We start from the raw sequence: 19,426 nt of genomic DNA, 5'->3' as shown, positions 1-19,426 counted from the left end.
GCGGTTCGACACGCAGGGCGGAGTCCGCGAACGGGCGTGTACAACGACTGCACAGTGAAAGGTGTGGCGAGAGCTTCCCGGATGGGCAACTGAGATGCTACAGGCGCACGGAGAGAAGCGGTGCCGTGCGAGTCATTTTCAAGGTTGGCGGGCGCCACTACAAGAGGCGGCTTCTGCGGACGGATGGACGGGGCGAGGGAGAGGCTATGAAGGGGGTGCGGGGTGCGGCTTGCACGCATACCATACGTGCACTCGCCTTTGTGTGTTTGTATACGTGTGTACCAACACAGAGTTTCTGCGGTTGCGGGCTCTGCACACGCCAATGATATGGATGCGCCAACACCACAGACGCCATGGCGAGACCAGAGGTGGTGGGGTCGTGCATGGCGCAGTCGCGCGACAGACGGCGAGGAAAGGGGGAAAACGAGAGAGAGAGAGCAACACAGCGGTAACAAACACAAAAACATGGAAACACACGTACAAGAGAGCGGCCAGGAACGCCCTTTTAACGTGGCTCGCTGGACTTGAACATCACCCGCCGTACTCTGGAGAGAGCGCCGCGGTGCACCAGCGCCTGCGAGAAGGCTGCGTGTGTGTGCGCGGTGCAGGGTTGAGCGTTCCCTGCAAAACGCGCGCTTCTGCGGCCTTGGTGGTGTCTTCCCATCATTGGTGTGCTTGTGCGTGTGGAACGAAATCCACAGTAGTCGGAAGGGCGGGGGCGCCCTCGCGATCGAGTTCATCTCGTGCATCGCTGCGATGACCGGGTAGTTGCTGCTACTTGTGTATACGCTGGTCATTGCGCAACATTTACACGTAAAGCAGGCGTGGACGGATGTGGGGAGGGGGGAGGACATGTGTGATATGTGCCTGCCCTGAGGGAGACGGAAGGGGGGGGAGGGGGCGGGGGACTGACGGAGAAGATGCGCAGACACGCCCATCGTTGCCTTTCCCCCGTCCCTTCACCCATCTCTTACGCACTCTCGCTGACTCCTCTTCCCTCTCCCCAGCTCTGTCAATCACGCTGACGCGGCACACGTGCACACACATACACGCACACACGGGGTGCTTCCCTCGCCTCTCCCAATGCGCACACGCGCACGAAACCGAAACGGTGGACGTGGTAAAAGGCAGCGAAACAGAGGCATCACTCAAAGGTGCTTATGAGCTCACCGTTGCAATGCGCGCCGTCATCAAGTTTGGGGTGGGGGTCACTGGTGTCCGGAGGAGACGTCGCTGCCGGGAAGTGACCAGTAGGCCTCGTCACTGCTAAACTCGGAGCCCAGGTCCCACGACCAGTTTGTGATGCCCGTGAGAGGTGTCGGGGCGGAAGAGGTGTCGTGATGTGCCGGATCCAGTTCATACGCCGCTTGCTCGTCAGATTCGGGCGTCTCTCGATTGTTGTCGGTGGTTCGCACGACATGCTCCTGCCCCACTGCGGGTGCCACTGCGGATACGGCAAGTCGCCCCCACATTCCCGCCTCTGCATCGAGTGGGTTCGCCATCGCTGTGGAGTCGTTCCTCCTGCTGGGCGACTGGGCACCGAGGCCAAAGCACGCGAGCTCACCGAACTCGTCCGCCACGACGTCGGTGAATGTCTTGGCGTAGTTGAAGTGAAGAGAGTGCCGGTGCTCTTTAAGAATGAGAGGGCCAATGCCTGAGGCGAACATCACCACATTCCACAGAAGCCCCATCGGAAAGTTGACCGGCAGCCCGAGCGCGATGCGCAGACGCAGCATGTTCGATCGTGAGATGGTCGGCCCAGAGTCCACCTCCACACGCCCAAAACCGGTCCAGAAGAGGTCGTAGATTTGCCGACTGTCTACCGGCTTGTCACCCGTCGACGCGGGCGACGACCCGGGCGTGCTGCCGGCATCACCGTCGGCATCAGGAGACAACGACTGCGAGTCGCATGCAGACGACGACGACGAGGAGCAGTACGGCGAGCGCTCCGCCATCTTTCCCTGCAGCGTCAACGATGGAAGCACCCCAGGCGTGAACATCATTTTCGTGAACATGCGCGGAAACGTTGCACATCGCAGCGAGTAGAAAAGGCGACACTCAGCGCTGTGTCCTGTGGGGCTGAGGATACGGCTCCACACGGCGATGGTGAGTTCCTGATCACCCCACATGCGCCTGTATACCTGGTGACTGTAGAAGGAGACATGATGCATCATGAACCAGTACGTAAGCATGTGTGGAAAGGGGAATAGCACCGCTACGGGTGGGTGGTAGAACGGCGTTGGCGGTGGCTGTGGCGGAGACGACGCCTCTGCTGCCGCGACGTGTGGCTCTTCATCCGCGGCCACGGCGTGGGCTGTCTCGAGCTCGCTTGAATTTTCTTCTGTGCTGAATTCGTTCTCTTCCTCTCTCTCCCCGGCAAAGCGGATGGAGGACGAGGCAAGCGTGTAGGTGCTAGTGTTGCTCGCTGTCGTGCTCATGTCCGAAAACGAGGAGCTGTAGGTGACGGACTCGTCCTCCGCCTCGCCTCTCCCGACGTCGTCGCGTGGGTTTCTGGCGGCCACTCGCACCACCCACAGTGACCGCGGCGGCGACGCGTCATCGCAGGCGGCGGCAAAAGGAGCGAGCGCACTGTGGCGTCGCACCGGAAGCTCTCCGCGATCATCTCCCAGAGCGCTGGCCGGCGGCGCCACGGGTGCCTGACTTGCCTCCGTGCGTCGTCGGTTCCGCCAGCACCACCATCGCAAGAACGACTCGGAGACACACGTGCCAAAGAACGCGCCCATGCCCTCCGGCACCTCGACGGTGCTGGCCAGCATTGCGGCGTACACCTGCTTGCGGGTTTCGTAACCGAGCAGGTGCAGATCGAAGAGGGGATTGCTCGAGGAGGGGATGGCCGCGTCGACTTCGTCGTCGGTGCCCATATCTCTTCTCTGTGCCGCCGCCTGCTGTTGCATACGCGCGGTGCTACGGATGGTGGTGCTGCTGCCGTCCCGAAAGCGACGGTACACCTGCTCCCATGTAACGTGTCCTTCGTTCAGCTGCTGCTCCCGGCGGCTGCGCTCGGCATCGGGTACAGGCGGCGCCGGCTCCCCACCCGCTGTCGCCGCTGCCGTAGCGAAGACGGGGAGGTTGGACGCAGGGAGGCGCGAGAGAGGACTTCCCGGCTCACTGCCGCTCGTCACGCTTGGGTAGAAGTGCGAAGCGTAGGCGGTGCGCCAGTTCGTTGCGATGGACGCCAGCAACTTCGAGCGTTCCTCCTGCACCGCTGCGGCGTCGCCGACGGAGCGCGTGTCGTCGTCAAAGAGAAGAACCTTGACAGAGGTCTCCTGGTCGTCGATCCAGCTCAGCGGGCGGACCCGCGCTGGCGACGAGTGCGGCGCTGCCGCTGCATGCGACGACGACGGACTCAGGGGATTTCGCCGTTTGGCTGGCTTCGTGTCCGTAGACGCCGCCCCCATGCGCGCCTTCCGGATGAACTTTCTTTCAGCGTCGTTGGTGGCCCCCCAGAGCCGGTCATGAAAGCGAGGCCGGTGACCGCTCGTGGAGAGAAGGAAGTGCAATACCCGTTGTAGCCGATTTGCCTGCCGCTGCTGCTGTTTGAGCACATGCAAGGTGCCGCCGTGCGCGAAGGTTTCACCCTGTGGCACCCCTTCAGCTCGGGCACTGGGCTGCGGGGAGGCGGAGGAGGGAGAGGACGGGGCTGCGGTATATATGAGATTCTGCGCCACCGTCTGTGTAGCGCACGCCTGGGCGAAGCTCAACAGCTGTGCTTGGACCTCCGCCGTTCTTAACTCGCTGGGAGCACGGCGCGAGGTGGGTGACGCCGCGGCTGCCGGGTCGGCGATGTCTTCGCGCACAATGTGCAGCTGCTCGAGCTGCACCACGTGGGGCTTCGCCTCTGCCGAGTGGTGAAAGTGATAGAGGTGCAGGACGCTATCATGACTGGGCGGCGTTGTAGTGGTGGTGTAAAGCATGCCCATCGCGTCCGGCGGCGCCACTCCCCATCGTCCACGAGTCGGTGCCGCTGTGGCTGGAATCAAGGCGTTGAAAAAGAATAGCAGGTATCGCATCCAGAGCTGCTGCCAGAGAGCGTGGTTCGCTGAAACGCGGCGCCGCGTGTCGTGGCTCGCGACGGCCACATTGTGCAGAAGGTCATTGACCGGCACGTAGGAGCAGACGTAATTGAAGACGTCATCGTCCAGGTCGAGGAAACTGCGCCGTCGTGCATCTTGTCGCGTTGCCAACGTCTGCGACGAGTCGTCTGTAAGGGAAGTGGTGCTGAAGGAGCCGGACGCTGTCGCTGCATCTCTTGAGGGCAGAGAATGCCCGTCTTTGCCGTTCATTTCCGTCAAGCAAAGTAATAGACTACAAAAGAAGGAAGAAGGGAGATGCTGAGGTGCGTCTGTCCAGATGAAGAAGGGGGAGGGGGTGGGGTGGGGTGGGGGTGAAGGGGAGCTCGGGAGAAGTATCGTGGACGGGGCTGTGCGTTCCTGCGCCCGTGTCTCCGTGAGTAAGTGTGTCGCAGCCACGCGAGTCTTCCAGTGCCGATGACTAAGAGCTGATAGACTGAACACACACACACACACACACAGAGAGAGAGAGAGAAACAGTCAGACCACGAGACTACTCACTCTCACCCCCACACGCGCATACATACTCCCCTTAGACTTTGAAGGTGACTTGATCTCTCACTTGTTGTTGCCGTCGTCGTCGTGGTTGATGATCCGTTCGAAGGTGGCGGACAGAGAGGGGAGCAGGGGGAGGGGGCGCAACGGTGACAAGACACCGACGATATATGCGGGGCGCAGAGAGAGAGAGAGAGAAAGGGGTGGTGGTGGCGGCAGGGCTTGTCCAGCAAACCTCTGCGCCATGCATGGCCCCTCCCCTTGCCATCAGTACGTCGAGGAAACACGTCGCGTTGTATGTGCTGGAAATGACGACGCAACAGCGTTGAGTGTTGGTGGGACATGACCGCACCCACACACACATGCATGCGTACGTGCACGTGCGCAGTGATGGACATCGGCGACATCCACTGGTACTCTTTCCCCCAGTTTTTCCCCCTTGTCGACGGAGCGTCTGCGCGGGTTTCCACCACAGCGCAACCGTCGTGCGTACGCAGAGATAGTGTGTGTGGATGGTGTGTGTGTTTATTTTGCTAAGTGCAACTAGTGGAGCGGAGAGCGTGGATGAAGGGGAAGCGATGACATACTATAGAGACCGGGCAGACTCACACATCATAAAGCTCGCCTCTCCCACCGCTCCCTGTTGTCTCAGCAGTTCCCCCCCCCCACCCTCACCCTTTGCGTTCTCTACATGCTTCGCTACTCCTTCAGACGCGCCACGAGGGTGTCCCACTCCTTCAGACTGCCCTTCCCACGGAAACCTAGCTTGGAGGTGCCCCCCTTCATCCCCTGTAGCGTTTCCTTCACCAGCTGGACGGCCTTCTCCATGTCCGCAGGCGTCTCCCCGCCGGTGACGAAGACCTGGCCCGCCACATCCTTCGCGCTGGCGAGCGTGCCTGCCGTACACCGCTCTGCCGCCCACGCGGAAACGAGAACGACACGGCGTAGCCCTGCTGCTTCGAGCCGAGCGCGGACCTCGTTGAAGAACTCGAGATCTACGTCGTCTCGACGCAGGGGTACCATGACGGTAGCGGCGTGCGACGCTGGCACAGCGGCGGCGATGCGCTGTGCTTCTACGCTCGCTAGCTCCAGTGTCCACCGCTTCATCAGCTTCTCAAGGTCCGTCGCATCTTTGGAACGGCGCTGCACCACGGAGACAAAGTCGTCGGGTCTGCTGCCACCCAACTCCGGCATCAATTGCCGCTCCCGCTGATACATGGCGTGGAACTGCTGCGCTGCCCGCTCGCCAGTGATGAAGTACAGCTTCACTAGCGTTCCTTTCACCTCTTGGTGGAGGAGGTACATGGCCTGCAGCTCTGCCAGCGTGTGCAGGTGGGTGCCGCAGCAGGTGCAGCTGTCGATGGCGTCCAGCGAGATGATGCGAATCGGTCCTGTGACGTCTTCTGGGATGCCACGGCTTCGGAAGGCCTCCGCGCCGCCGTCTGCCGAGACCGCAGCCGCCTGATGCCGGCGATCCTGCTCCCGCATATACACCTCTCGATTTTCGAACACGTCGCACTGCACGGTGGTGCTGTGGGCGATCGCGTCGTTGCAGAGCGCCTCGATCTTCGCCACCATTTCGTCCGATATTTTCTTCTCCTTGGTGATGTAAGCGTGATACGGCGAGGCTGGGTCGCTTGCGTAGCCGCCAACGTCCACTTGGATGAAACAGTAAGGGTGCGTCAGGGACCAGCTCACGGTGGGCAAGCGCAGCGTGTCCTTGCGTTCTACCACGGCAGTGAGCAGGTGCTGGCCGGTGTGGTGCTGCATGTGGTCCATCCGACGCGGCCAGTCCACCATCTGGTGCACCGTAGCCCCCACGGGGAGGGCGGCGGGACTGGTGAGTATGCATGTGTCCCCGACCCGGCGCACGTTCGTAATGGAGAGCGGCGGCGCGGCGGTGGCGTCGCACGAGGGATCGGCTTTGTCATTATCACCTGACACCACTCGCAGTGTCCCGTGGTCGCAGGGCTGACCACCACCTTCTGGAAAAAGGACGGAGTCGCTCAGAACAACATCGTACGCCACGGTGTCGTTGCTGGCACCCTTCGCCTTCTTCGCCGCGGGCACTGCCGTCTTGGCCGGCTCACACGAGACAACAGTCGCGGTCAACTCTCGCAGGAACGAGTCTTTCTGACACGCCAGCTCACCGACGCGCATGAATACGGCCGTCATGACTGTGCGTGCGTGTTTCTGTGCGGAGCGCGAGAGAGAGAGAGAGAGAGAGGGAAAGAACGAATGCTTCGTCACGACACCCGATGGCGAAGTATCCGCACACACACACACACACACACACACGCACAGATGCACATAAAAACCATCGGCAGCGTTGAGGAGAAAGAAAGCAACACAGCGGAGACGGTGAGGGGTGGGGTGGCCAGATCAAGAGTAGGTAGGCACGATGTTCGAGGTGAGAGAATGATGCGTGGTCGAGGAGTCGCACAGAGACGAGTCATTGCTGCCGCTTCGGTTTACTTCTCAGCGACAACCACCGCTTCTGTCCTGCCACCTGGCAAGCCAGCAACGTTGCCATCAGACGTGTATCGTCCGGGAGCGCAAGGAGGGGGAGGAGGGGCAGCTGAGATGGGCGTGTGTGAGTCAGCCAACGGTTAAGAGTGACGACAAGATACCAACAGAACACAGACAGCGACGACCGCAAGAAGCACGAAAAACAGAACATCACCACCGATCTGGCGGACTAGCACAGACACATTCCTGAAATAGACAACCAGAGGGGATAAGGCATCAGCCAAGGCGGGTGCGAGGGTGGGTGTGGGAGAAGAGAGAGGGGGGGGGGAAGGGCCCAGGAAGGAGAGCGAAACGAAGCACAAAGCACTCACTGGCAAACGCAAGCACGCACACACACACACGCGAAAGAAAAACGGGTCCGCGCATGGGCGTCTCGTCATACGTCGATGCTGGCTGCCTTCTGCTCAGTCCTGCAACTTCGTCTTGGCCTCCATCGACTCCTCCACATGGTTTAGCATCTTCGCAAATCGCTTCGACCGCTGTGCCTCGAAGAACTCGTTACGGTGGGCGTTGAACTTCTTGTCGCCACGCTCGTGGTTCTTAAGAAAGACCTCGTTGATACACGCGCAGAACTGCTCCTTCAGCGGTGCACACGCGTTGAAAATCTGCAGGACCGGGTTCCTATCACGGCACACAAAGTAATCACGGATGACAGACTTGCACATGGGGTAGTCAGATAGGCGCGGGTGACACGTGATGCCGCGGAGAAAGAAGTTGTCCTTCTCGTCACTACGGCGAATGTACGGGTAGTAGTCGGCGCGCAGCTTCCAGTACTCGTAGCTGCGGAGCACGTAGACGTCCTTGCGCCACGTGCTGTGGTTGCGGATGTAGTCGTTTACACGCCGCTCGTGCTCCTCGTCGGTTGTCTGAAAGTCCTTTGGCAAGAGACCGTGACGGGCGCGGGTCGCGCTGGGGTCGAGGCTGGATCTGAGCTCTTTCATGGCATCCTTGCTAAGGTATTCCTTTGCCTGCTCTCGCGACTTTTCAAACGCATCCTGCTGGGAGCTCATGCTTGCCAGTGCGCGTGCGGGCGCGTGGGTCGGCGAGGGCACTTGGAGTGTCACCGCAGCTCTGGGTACGTACGGAAAACGTCTGCGTCTGCGTGTGCGTGAGCTGAGGCGCAGAGAGAAAGAGGACGAGGGGGAGATGGATGAGTGAATGCATCGTGGCGTGTGTCTTGCATTGCACGATTAAGTAAGGCGAAAAGCGGTCGCGACGCCGATGGTGAGGGGGACACGCTAGACACTCACCGTGAGCGTGCAGGTGCCCTTGCCACGTCGTTGGGCACACGCCATGGGGAAGGCAACAGGCGCCGCGGTGAGGACTGTCCAGAGATTCCGTTGTCTTGACTGGAAGAGCGGTGCGACGGAACCTCGCGAGAGAAAATAGAGTGCTCCTGTCAACGAAGGAGAAAGGCTCACGGGCGACATCAACACAGGCTCCCCCCTCTCCCCCCACACAAACACGCGAACGACTGGAGGTCGCTGTGGGTTGTAGGGAAAGAAGCGAGAGCAGGGAGCGTGGTGGACGGCGAGGGATGAGGCACACACGTCGACAGGGAAATGGACGACTCTTATGGTTTCCTTAGCGATTCGGGAAAGTTAAACAACAACTGGAGAGGGGGAGGGGGGAGGGCTGTTGGCGGGGCAGCGGTGCACGTGAGCGACACGCCTACAACCTTGGCGACGAGGACGTCACCCAGTCTTCCTTTCCGGCTTCATGGGACGCCGCATCGCGCATCCACGTGCACGCGGGCGCGGAGTGTCCCTATCACGTCGAGCACATCGGCCCACCTCTCCACCGCCTCAGCCATCGGTGTCTTCTCTGTCTCTGCCGCGGCCACGCGAACCGCATCGGCGCTGTCTACCAACGCGATCGGGCTCGATACACTACCGCCGCCGCCGCCGAGGTAGAAGAGCGTGCTGTGCGCCAGTAGCACTGTCGGGGTCGTGCACCGCTGCAGCACCCCAGATACGCCGGCGCTACCGAAGAGAAACTTAATCGACTTGGTGAGGAGGGCAGCGAGAGGTGCGGAGGGCGACACGGATGTCAATGGGGAAGAGAAAGCAGCCTTGCCTGTGGAGGTGGCGCGGCGGTTATGAAGAAGAGGATGACCACTGCTGCTCAAGAACCAGAGCACCCGCAAGAAACGGCGCACCAGTGCATCGACGATCCCGTTGTACGACAGGAGGACGCCGGTGCGCGTCACTACGGGTGTCGCTGCGCTGTCTTCTGTCTGCGCGGGTGCGTCGCCGACGCGGTTGTCTCTGTCGTCCTCATCCTCTGCGCGTGCGCGCTTCACTGCATCGGGCCTGCGCTGCCGCATCTGCGACTGCTCTCGAAGGGCGAACAGAAGGCGTGGCACCAAGCCAAAGCCTTCTTCCAGTCGCTGCGCGGTTGTGGCTGCGTCGAGACAACCGCCGTCGGCCTTACCGCCGTGCCCCTTCCTGCGAACAGCACCGCCGCGACGGAGAAGGTCCTCGGGAAGTGCCGCGAACCGCTCTAATATCGTGGCTGTGCAGAGGAGCACCTGCACGAGAGCCATATCGTCGCTTGCCGCATCACCGGCGCCGGCGTTGAGAAAGTCCGAGCGCGGCACCAAGTGTTTGATGATGGTGGTCAGCACGGCAGGCAGGAAGGTGAGCAGACGCTCAGCCACGGTGCTGTGCTGGTGAAAGGAAGGGGTGGGCTGCAACGACACTGCATGCCCAGCAGCGTCACCTCGGTCTCTTCTCGCTCTGCGCGGACCATCGCATTTCGCGTCAGAGCACGATCCCAAGGACGCAGAGAAGTCACCCAACCACGTGCTCCGACCAGGCAGTATCGCTGTGGCGTCACCGGCCAATTGGAAGTGCGGCGCAACGCAGGGGTAGAGCTGGATCGCCTGGGCAAAAAGACGCACCGATTTCTCCAGTAGCGCCACGGACGGGAAGCGGAAGGGCTCCGGTGGCGGCGGGGCAGCTCGGGGAAGCGAAAAGACGATGGAGAAGTAGTCCCGCATGAGGTGCCATCCCTCCTCGGTGCCAGCGAGAGGGATGCAGACCATGACGAGGGCCAGCCCCAGCTCCAGGCGCGCCTTCATCGCTTTCGGTGGCGCCGTCGTCGCCGTCGTCGCCGTCGTCGCCGCTGTTGTGGAGGACGTGGCGGATGCACCCGCAGAAGGCATGAGCAGCAGCTTGTGCATCGTTACCGGCATCTTCTCGACGAAGAGGGCTTTGATGTAGTGCATGCGCTTCCGTGAAAAGAAGTTCACGGATCCGCTTCGCCCGGCCATGCTGTTGAGGCACTGCTGCTGTTGGCGCTGCAAGAAAACAAGAACGATGGCGAACGATCGGGCAAGGGCTGAGGCCATGGCGAGTTTGTCGTCTTGCCGCAAGAGCTCCAGTCGCAGCTCCATCAGCTCCTTCCAGTTGTTCGCCCACTGCGGTGCCACGTCGTCGAAGAACGAGTTCACGAGTTCCGGGTAGCGCCAGAGAGCGCCGCCACTGCTGCCACCGACAGCGTCGTTCGCGCCGGAGGCGCTCATGACGTGTGATGCAACGTCGCCGCCGAGCGAAGGGGGCGTGTGCAGCAGCTCAGCGGTGATAGAATCCTCGGCTGTGGCGCCGGAAGCACCAATGCCACTCTCGCCGAGGAAGACGCCTAGCAGCGCCGGCAGCACCGGCACGTGCTTCGTTCGCAAGACCAGCGAAGAGACGCGCCGCACCAGCGTCAGCATCCACACCTCTTCCTCCTCGAGTAGTGTGGCGGCGCGTGCCTGGGCCGCCTCCAGCGCTGCTGTGGTGGCCGTGCCAGCTGTCGAGGTTGTGGTTGCAGCCGGTGTGGCGTAGTAGGAGGTCTGATGCTTACAGACCGCACGTGCGGCGGCGCGTACCAGATACGGCGGCGCCACCCGCAGGAGGAGGGAGAGCAGTTCGACGCCTGAGAGACGAACAGGCTTGAGGGCGTGGGTGAGAGCCACGTGCACCGCTTGAAGAATCGTTTGGACGCGATCCACCGAGGTGCTCGAGGTCGAGGTGGACGCCGAGACGGCTGCTGGCACCCCGGCGCTGTTGCTCCGGGCGCCATCTCCGTCCTGCATGCTCAGGAGCCGCGCGTTGCAGCGCTCGAGATCCGCAGCCTCGTGCGTAGAGGTTGGTCCCGGGAATGACGAGGGCGTTGGCGCGACAGACCCATCGCGCTCACATGATATCCACTGGTAGTCCACAATAACTTGCAGTGACTGCAGCGCTTCACGACGAACATCGTCGTCCGTGTCTGTGACGGCCTCCAGTGCGGCAGCGAACGACTTGAGCCTCTCAAGTGGACTCAGGCCGCTGAGACGTGTAGGGAAGGCCCCGGAGGAGGACGGCACCCCCGCAGCATCTGCGGCGGCATTCGTGCTCGCGGAGTACCGCATGTACTCTTCAAAAACGTTTGACGCGGCGCCCCCGCCGTGTCGCGCCGCCCCCGCCCCAGCGGCGTCATCGTTTTCCCTCTGCATGCGCAGCAGACGCGTGAGCGTCGCGAAGGCCGAGGAACGCTGCGCTGCCTTGTAGTGATGCGTCGCGGAGAGCAGCTCAGAGAAGCTCTGCACAGCGATGACGAGGCGCTTGCTCTTGGACTCGCTGTCCTTCATGCCCGCGGAGGTCATCTCAGATGACGCAGGGTGCGCCGCTGGGTCCTTCACGTACGGCGCTGCCATGGCAGTAGACATCGCGGTAGACGTGGTGAGACGAAGGGCTCGGGCGTGCACCTCTGCCCGTGTGGCGGTGGCAGGGGCGAGCTTCTTGCGCCCGACCTTCTGCCTGCGCGTTGTGAAGGCGCTGTCGCCCTTGGGCTTCTTCTCCCGCGTGCGCACCATGATGATAGTAATGCGGGTACGGAAAGGGAGGGAAGGCAGGGGTAAAGTGTGCTCAGATGCAGGCGATAGCTGTAGAGCTGTAGCGGTAGACGTGGGAGAGGAAGGGGAGCACGGGCGAGTCCATGAACCCACACACACAGAACGACACGCATCAACTACACGGGGTGGAGGCCATACAGTGCCACCGAAGAGACGGATGGGGAGAGGCGCAGAGAAGGGGAGGAGGGGGGAAGGAGACGGAAGGGATGTAGAAGAAACCAGTTGCCGATGCCAGCGCGGCCATCGCGAATCTCTACCACTGAGGAGCAGAAAGACATCTCCGCTCCCCAAGTGACCGGCAGATGTCTCAGAGTTGCATCGTTATCCGTGCACCTTGTGCTTATCGTTCTCTGCTGCGGATCATCTGAGGTGCGGTGACGTGCGCGGGTATGTGGAACAGCGAGAGAAGGAAAGAGGGGTAGCATAAACGAGGAGCACGTGATAGGGGGCGCACTCGCAGGTGATACCTCACCTCGCCCGCCAATGGACAGGCAGGAAGATAGGATGAAGTGGGATGGTGGAGAGGCGGGGATCCAGATGAAGCACCAGCAGATGGGAGACCACTTACATCAACGCTGCGACCCTTGCCGCTGTTCGATGGAGCCGAGAATGACCGCACGCCGTTCTGCGGCCTTGAGTTTGAGCCGCCGCGGTTCGCATGGCGTCTTCCTCCTCCTCTGTTCGGGTCGTCTGCCGAGCTGCGATCGTGTACCCCCCTCCCCCCCCCCCACAAGCACACGCACACCGTAGCCTCTGGCAGTTTCGCAGTCATTCTGTGTTGTGACCCGCTTCTGCACTCCCCATCCGCTTGACACCGTCCCCCATGAATTGAGCTCCCGATGTGGAACACCCAGCCTTTGAACCGAGGTACAACGGAAGGTTGGTGTGCAGAGGGCGCCGTGCAGGAGCAGGAGGCTGCTGTTGCTGTTAGCGTTGTCCTCCATTGCGGTCCGCCCGGTTCCGCTGGGACTGCCGTCGTTGCTGTCCTCGCGGTGGACCTCTGTGGTGGCACAAGCGCTTGGCGACCGCTTCCATGTTCGTCTTGATCTGAGCCATGGCTTGCCCGATGACAGACATATCTGCTGCCGCGATCTGCTACACGCCCGCTCCCGTAGACGGTGGCGAAACCGCCCCCCCCCCCGCTCCTCCCGAGCATGAGTGGTGTGCTCCTGATGCGGAAGAGCTATGATGTTTGACGCATGAGCGTTTCTCCCTGTGGGTCGTGGCCGCCAGTCATATTTGGTGATGCCGCCTCGAGAAGTTGGGAGGCTGGACTGACCAAGCACCCCCTGGCAAAAAAAAAACCCGCACGTCCTCTACTCGCGTGATGATTCATTTTTTGTCGGCAAACGCCGTGAAGGGGATGGAAGATGTGGTGAGGCAGAAGAAAAGGGGTGGGGGGGGGAGGGCGGCGACGACAGGGCTTCACCACTGCCCCCACACATGTGTTGTCTGCACAAAGGCATACACAAAAAGGGGGAAGGGGAGGAGCAAGTTCCAGTGCTATTCATTGATACCCGCGTGGCGTCGGTGCACGCAGGCCTACCTCCCCTGCCTCCGGCCCGGCACCGCCCACCTCCTTCATGCGCGCGGCATCGCTTGTGATTCGCCTTGCCCGACCCTCGCACGACTTCCATCGACACGTCGCGCGGCAAGCTCTAACCTCGCACAGTTGTGTGTTTCGATTCAGCAAAACATCTACGAACTACAGCAACATCTCAACGGAGAAACATAAGGTAATCGCCTCACCTCCGCCACCTGCACACGCACACACACATCACATACCAAGGTCTGATAAGTACAGTGTCTTCGTTGAAGTGTTCACTCTCTCTCTATACATATATATATATATATAGATAGATAGCAGGCACTTTCACTGGCTGACGCCTTACGCGGCATCATGGTTGGAATCATCGCCGGCGTCATCCGTGCACTTGCACACACACACACACACACACACACAGACACACACACAGAGACAGACATATATACACACAAACATACACACATAGGTGCCCCATTTTCCCCATTTTCCCCATTTGCCCCTCCCCCACATACGCACAAGTGAAAGGAACAGTTGGGAGCTGCTGCGATACGCATATGGAAGGGGATGCGCTAGAGGAAGGAAGGAAGGGGGGGGGGGAGGAGGGGAGGAGGAGGGGGGAGGAGGAGGAGGGAGGAGGGGGAGGATGCTGTCCCTCCATCCCTTTTGGAAAAAGGAGGGGGTGGGGGAGGGGGGAGTCTGGTGCTTTCGCATTGATAAAAGTCTCGGAACAGGCGGGAAACAAACAAACAACGAAATAGAGAAAGAAACGGAAGGAGAGGTGTTACACACAAGCATCCAACAAAGAAGAAAGGCAATACGCAGCCACACACACACACACACACACACACACATGCACACACATGCACACAGCCACACGTATACCGGAAAACAGACACGCCTTTACTACTTTATCGGTGAAACTTTTTTGTTTATTTTGTTTTTATCATGTAGGTACGTGAACATACCAACCCACAAAACAACACACAGGGGACATCAGGCGTGGCGCGCTCACACGAGGTTGCAAACGCTTTGCTGGCTTCCCCCCCTCTCTCCGATGCACTCCAGCGGCCATGCGTTTCGTCTCTTTCCCGCTTCGCCTTCAGCCTGAGGAACACGTTGGTGGCGTGCTCTTCGCTGCTGGAAGTGTTTCCGTCTTTGCTCACTACTCCTCCAGAGACTTGAGCAGCTCCGTGGTGAAGGCGAGGGTGAGGTGGTCATTCTCTAAGAAGTCTTCGGACGTCCCACGCAGAGCTGCAGTGCGAGGGCCGTTCACGGTGAACATCGCCGCCATCGGGGAGGCGTCATGGGGGAGTGCCGGATGCGATGGCCGGGTCTGCGAGGGCGCGAAGGAGCCACCGTCGTTATGGTGATGCGAGTAGTGGCTGAGGGACCCCGATGTGGCAGCCGGGCCGTCCATGCCTTCCTCAGAGAGGTCGGTGAAGGATTTGTAGGATGACACTACAGGCATGCCGCCAGCCGTCCCGGAGCCGTCGTGGTTCGCGTACGTGCTCGGGTGTGTGTAGGGACCGCCTCCGCCGCCGGTCAAGTGCGGTGGCGGGGGTGGTACTGCGGAGTCTCCCATGTCCATGTTGCGCGAGGAGGGATTGCGCGGCATCACACTGCCATTGGTCATGCCGGCCAACGGCAACGCCGACGTCGTCATGCTCGTGCCCGAAGCGCCGTTGCCGCCCGCGATCGGCAGCTCGCCTTGCTTGCGCGCACGCCGCGGCTTGCGCTTCACGGTTTCCTGCCACCAGTTCCAGCAGCGGGAAGACCACGTAGCAAGGATCTCTTCCATATCCGGCATCCCATCTGAACTGCGGCGCGCCGCGGCGGCGGCGGCCGTCAGCGGAGGCGGGACGGCTGTCGGGGTGGACTCATCATTGCCACCTGTCTCCATCTCCAGGACAGCACCTGGCTGCTGCGGGTGCGTTAGGCTGTACACCACCTCCTCCATGCTCGGGCAGGCCCGGCGCACGCGCACAAGGCGCTTCGCCACCTCAGGCTTCCCTTCCAGGACGTGGATGTGGCTGTACCAGCGCAGCATGATCTGCTTGTACGCCTCCAGACGCTGCTCTTTATCGATGGGGTCCTCGTTGGCAATGCTGCCCCCGCCGCTGCTCTCGTGTTCCTGATCGACGTTGCCGCCAGCACCGCCGTGGCCGTGGCCGTGCACGTCATCCTCGTCGTTGTCGTCCTCGTCGCCGTACTCGTTCCTCGACCACATCTTGCGGTGCACCTCGTACGTCAACGGTGGCGGCAGCATCTTGACGCGGTAGTTCGTCTGTTGCAGCCGCAGCAGTTCCTGCTGATCTGTGTCCTCGCCGGGAGGAGGGAGGAAGCTGTTCGGGCTGCCGGTGCCCATGCGGCCACTACCCATGACACCGTGGCCGCCACCGCCGGTACCACTGGCACCGCCGCCGGACATCATATACGGCATCATCCCCATCATCCCCTGTGCCTGAACCATGCTATAGGAGTTCGGACTGTTAATGTCCATGCCGCTCGCTGCTGCTTTGGTGTTCAGCATGCTGCCCATCCCGCGACCTCCACCGGCCATTCCCGACACCCCACCGTCGATGCCGGCACCAGACGTCATGGCTGTGTGGTGGTGCTGCGACGAGATGCTGCTGCCTCCGGTGATATCGCCACCGGACGCCGCCACTGCAGCGGCAGCCGCGCCGACACCCGTGAAACTGAACGGAGCGGCTGCGGGGTTAAGGCGAGATAGACTGTTTGTCTGCACCGAGGTTGGCTCGGCGGCAGCGTCGTCGGACGGCCTCACGCTCCAGTCCGAGCTCGCGGCCGTCGTGTTCTGCGCATCATCGCGACCGGAGCCACCGGCCGCGTCCTCAGTGCCACCAGCCGCCGCCGTGGCGTGCGACTTGCTGGTATAGCGGTTCGTGGCTTGCATCACTGTTCGTGCAGGAGCGAAACAACAACAAAAAAGGGAAAGGATGGGAGAAGAGGATAAATCATAAAAGCACAGAAGAAACAGAGATGAGCGGGAGGAGGGAGGGGAGGGAGGCAGCAGACAACCACAGACAACGTAACACACTTGTACGTTACGATTTCGTTTACTTATTGCACCCCTTTTTGTGGACCACAGCAGAAAAAATGAATCACGCTCCCCTTTTACTCACACACATATATATATATATACATATATATGTATGTGTGCTTAGATTGTGTAATACGTGTGTGAGTGCTTCCTTTCCTGTGCGCCCACGTGGAGCGCGTGAGAGAGTTGAAGGAGAGGGGAGGGGAGGGGAGGAGAGAGAGAGAGAACGTTCAACACCGAAGCCATTGAGCGAGTTAGCATATTCGTCTTCATCGACTCCACTTCTGGGGTGGTGTTTCTGTGTACCTGTGTGCGGTCGTGCCGCTTACACCGAGAGGGCCACACCGGTCGGAACCAAGTGCGCCCTCCATACAAGAGCAGACATACCCGCATATGCCTGTGCTTGTGCACAGGACGGGAGTGAGGAAACACCTTCCCTTCCACCTTCCTGTCTCACCGGGTGGATACATGAAGGAGTGGGGTGTGGCGGGGCTTACTGTGAGGGCACGGATAGCGGCAGCGACGAGGGAGGAGGGACCCGGAAGGCGCACTGGCGATTGAGGTGCAGTTATCGCTCGCAGTGAGCAAGGGAATATAAGAACAACGCCTCCGTCGTCCCTCCCTCGCTCCCTCGGGTCTTGCCACAGGCGTATGCGCCCCGCGGAAGGCAAGCGAAAAGGATCCGCACACACACACACACACACACACACACACACACACACGCGAAAAGCAAAACAATAAAGGAAAAACCTCCGCAGGGACCGGTGCACGCCGACTTGCTGGCGCAGGACGGAGAGCGGAGGAGGTGCGGAGGTAAGCAGGAGAGTTAACCATCGGCATTCCCCACAATATGTGTCTCACCTTCTCGCTCTCTCGCGCGTTATACTTTCTCTTCATCTCTTGTTGCTGTGACTGATGTAGCTTGTGGTGTGTGTGCCTGTCAAGGGATGCGGTGGGGGGGGGCAGAGGCACTGTGCATGTCCAGCGTATCTCCCCCCAACCACCCTCACCACGATTGATTTCCCAGGGTGCTGTGCGCCCTCCATCAAACGAAGGCATCCAAAGTGAGGGAGAGACGGTAGCGTAGAGGATCGAGATCGCGACGCGAGGGAGACGTGTGCGTATGCGGGAGGGGGGGGGAATAGGAGAGAAGCACGTCGCCTCATAGGAAAGGAACGACAATCAGGTCGAAGAAAGAAGCGTGTCCCTCACCTTTTGATTCGCAAGGGGGTGTAACACCGACGGCGACGCTGTAAGGGGGGGGGAGGCACAACAGTATGCGCTTGTCGCTTTCGCTGCGAGAGTAGGGCAGCAGCGTGAAGCGGCGCACGTGTGTGTGTGTGTGTGCCCCTGCCGTTGTGGTTGTACCCAGCACCCGCCTGACTACACCGTCGTTCGCTAACATCCTTCTCCCTCTAGCCACTCCCACTAGCCCTCTCTCAGCTTTACGAGCACATGCAAGCACACACACACACACACACACACACACACACACACACAGAGCGAGAGGGGGAAAGATGCACCCACCCACCACACCAAAGGATGATGAGACGCAGACGCGCCGCACTCTTCATTCTGATTTACCATCCAGCGACCACACTCTCCCCTCATCTCTTTCTCGCCTCCTGTTCGCCGGACGGAGGCGTTTGCGAAATGACGAAGGAGAACCTTCGAGAACAGATAAAAACCGGATCATGGTAGCCGGGTGTGGCATGTGGGTGGGCAAATACCCCTCCTCCACCCGAGCCTCAGGGCGGCTTGGCAGGCGTGGTCAGTCGCCCAGCCATCCGTTACGTTGGAGTTGTTGTCCAGCGATCTCTTGAACGCGCAAAATCATGCGTTTGGGGTCTGCATAATGTGCACTGTCTCGGTAGCACTCGTGCGTGGCGCACGTGAGGCGATCGCAAGCCTTAGGTTTTCCTTACGCCCCCCCCCCTCTCCCTCCACTTCTTCGTTGTTCTCTGGCGAGGATGTCGGCAGTTGTCGATAAGCGTCTTGTGCTTTCTGTGTGTATCTGTGCGTGGATGTGCACACAACACGGACTCATGACTGAGCGCGTGCCATGCCCCACGACTATCAGCGTTGGGGGTGGAAACTGTAAGGAGGCCAGAAGTGGGAGGAGGGACAGGGGTGGGTGTGGGTGAGGGTGTGCGCGTGGAATGGAGATCGAAGAGTCGATGATGGGAAAGGGCAGCGAAACTGCGGCGGATCAGAGCGAGAGAGAAACAAGGAAGTGATACACACCTACCCACACACCTACCCGCACACGCACACGGTGATCAGTAAAGCCAAAGAACGAAAAAAAAGTCGGACGCCGGAATGTTCATGCAGGGGATTTCCTCAGCGGTAAGCGGAGAAGGAAGACAACGAGAAGGGAGGAGGAGAGAATGAGGAGGTAGCGGAGGAGTGGGACACGGCCCCCCCCCCCCCCCCCAGGATCAGGGGAGCCGTGTCCCGAAGCGTCTTCCCCGAGTTGATTTTTGAGGTTAGAGAGAGGGGAGGGGGCAGAGGGGATGCACCGGACGCTTCGCGTCATTTTCTTCCGTCGTTTTTTTTTTGTTATCACTTGTACTTTGTTCCCCTTCTGGGGCAGTGAGCGCACTAAACGTGGCAGGTGAGAGGCCCCTCCCCTACGTCGCGAGGCGGGGCGGCGCGTGATGGGCAGGACCAGGCACACTTCAGAGAGAGAGAGAGAAATAGCGTGGGGGTTGGGTTGGGGTGGGGGGAGAGCGAGTCCTGCGGCCTTTGAAGACAGAAAAGAAGAAGATAAAGTAACAGTACAGCACAGAAAGAAATGTTTTTATTTTCTTGTTCTGTTCGCT

The 19,426-nt window shown here is 60.5% G+C and overlaps 5 protein-coding genes across 5 annotated transcripts; all 5 read right to left on the bottom strand.

Annotated features, from left to right (window-relative positions):
* Positions 1–1,208: 1,208 nt before the first annotated feature.
* On the bottom strand, positions 1,209–4,304 carry LMJF_15_0700 (conserved hypothetical protein; the record flags this gene model as incomplete). Its single annotated transcript, XM_001681931.1, has 1 exon — positions 1,209–4,304. The coding sequence occupies one exon, from the start codon at positions 4,302–4,304 to the stop codon at positions 1,209–1,211; it is 3,096 nt and encodes a 1,031-aa protein (XP_001681983.1).
* A 981-nt stretch (positions 4,305–5,285) lies between these two features.
* Positions 5,286–6,761, bottom strand: LMJF_15_0690 (conserved hypothetical protein; the record flags this gene model as incomplete). Its single annotated transcript, XM_001681930.1, has 1 exon — positions 5,286–6,761. One exon carries the CDS (start codon positions 6,759–6,761, stop codon positions 5,286–5,288), a length of 1,476 nt encoding a protein of 491 aa, XP_001681982.1.
* Positions 6,762–7,519: 758 nt separating this feature from the next.
* LMJF_15_0680 (conserved hypothetical protein) lies at positions 7,520–8,125 on the bottom strand (the record flags this gene model as incomplete). The annotated part of the gene is made up of 1 exon (XM_001681929.1): positions 7,520–8,125. The coding sequence occupies one exon, from the start codon at positions 8,123–8,125 to the stop codon at positions 7,520–7,522; it is 606 nt and encodes a 201-aa protein (XP_001681981.1).
* A 707-nt stretch (positions 8,126–8,832) lies between these two features.
* Positions 8,833–11,958, bottom strand: LMJF_15_0670 (conserved hypothetical protein; the record flags this gene model as incomplete). The annotated part of the gene is made up of 1 exon (XM_001681928.1): positions 8,833–11,958. The coding sequence occupies one exon, from the start codon at positions 11,956–11,958 to the stop codon at positions 8,833–8,835; it is 3,126 nt and encodes a 1,041-aa protein (XP_001681980.1).
* Positions 11,959–14,705: 2,747 nt separating this feature from the next.
* On the bottom strand, positions 14,706–16,142 carry LMJF_15_0660 (conserved hypothetical protein; the record flags this gene model as incomplete). Its single annotated transcript, XM_001681927.1, has 1 exon — positions 14,706–16,142. The coding sequence occupies one exon, from the start codon at positions 16,140–16,142 to the stop codon at positions 14,706–14,708; it is 1,437 nt and encodes a 478-aa protein (XP_001681979.1).
* Between the last annotated feature and the right edge of the window lie 3,284 nt (positions 16,143–19,426).

Source organism: Leishmania major, chromosome 15, assembly GCF_000002725.2.
Source record: "Leishmania major strain Friedlin complete genome, chromosome 15".
NCBI lineage: Eukaryota > Euglenozoa > Kinetoplastea > Trypanosomatida > Trypanosomatidae > Leishmania > Leishmania major.
The sequence above is the reverse complement of the archived record's forward strand: the minus strand, read 5'-3'. Positions and strand labels throughout refer to the sequence as shown.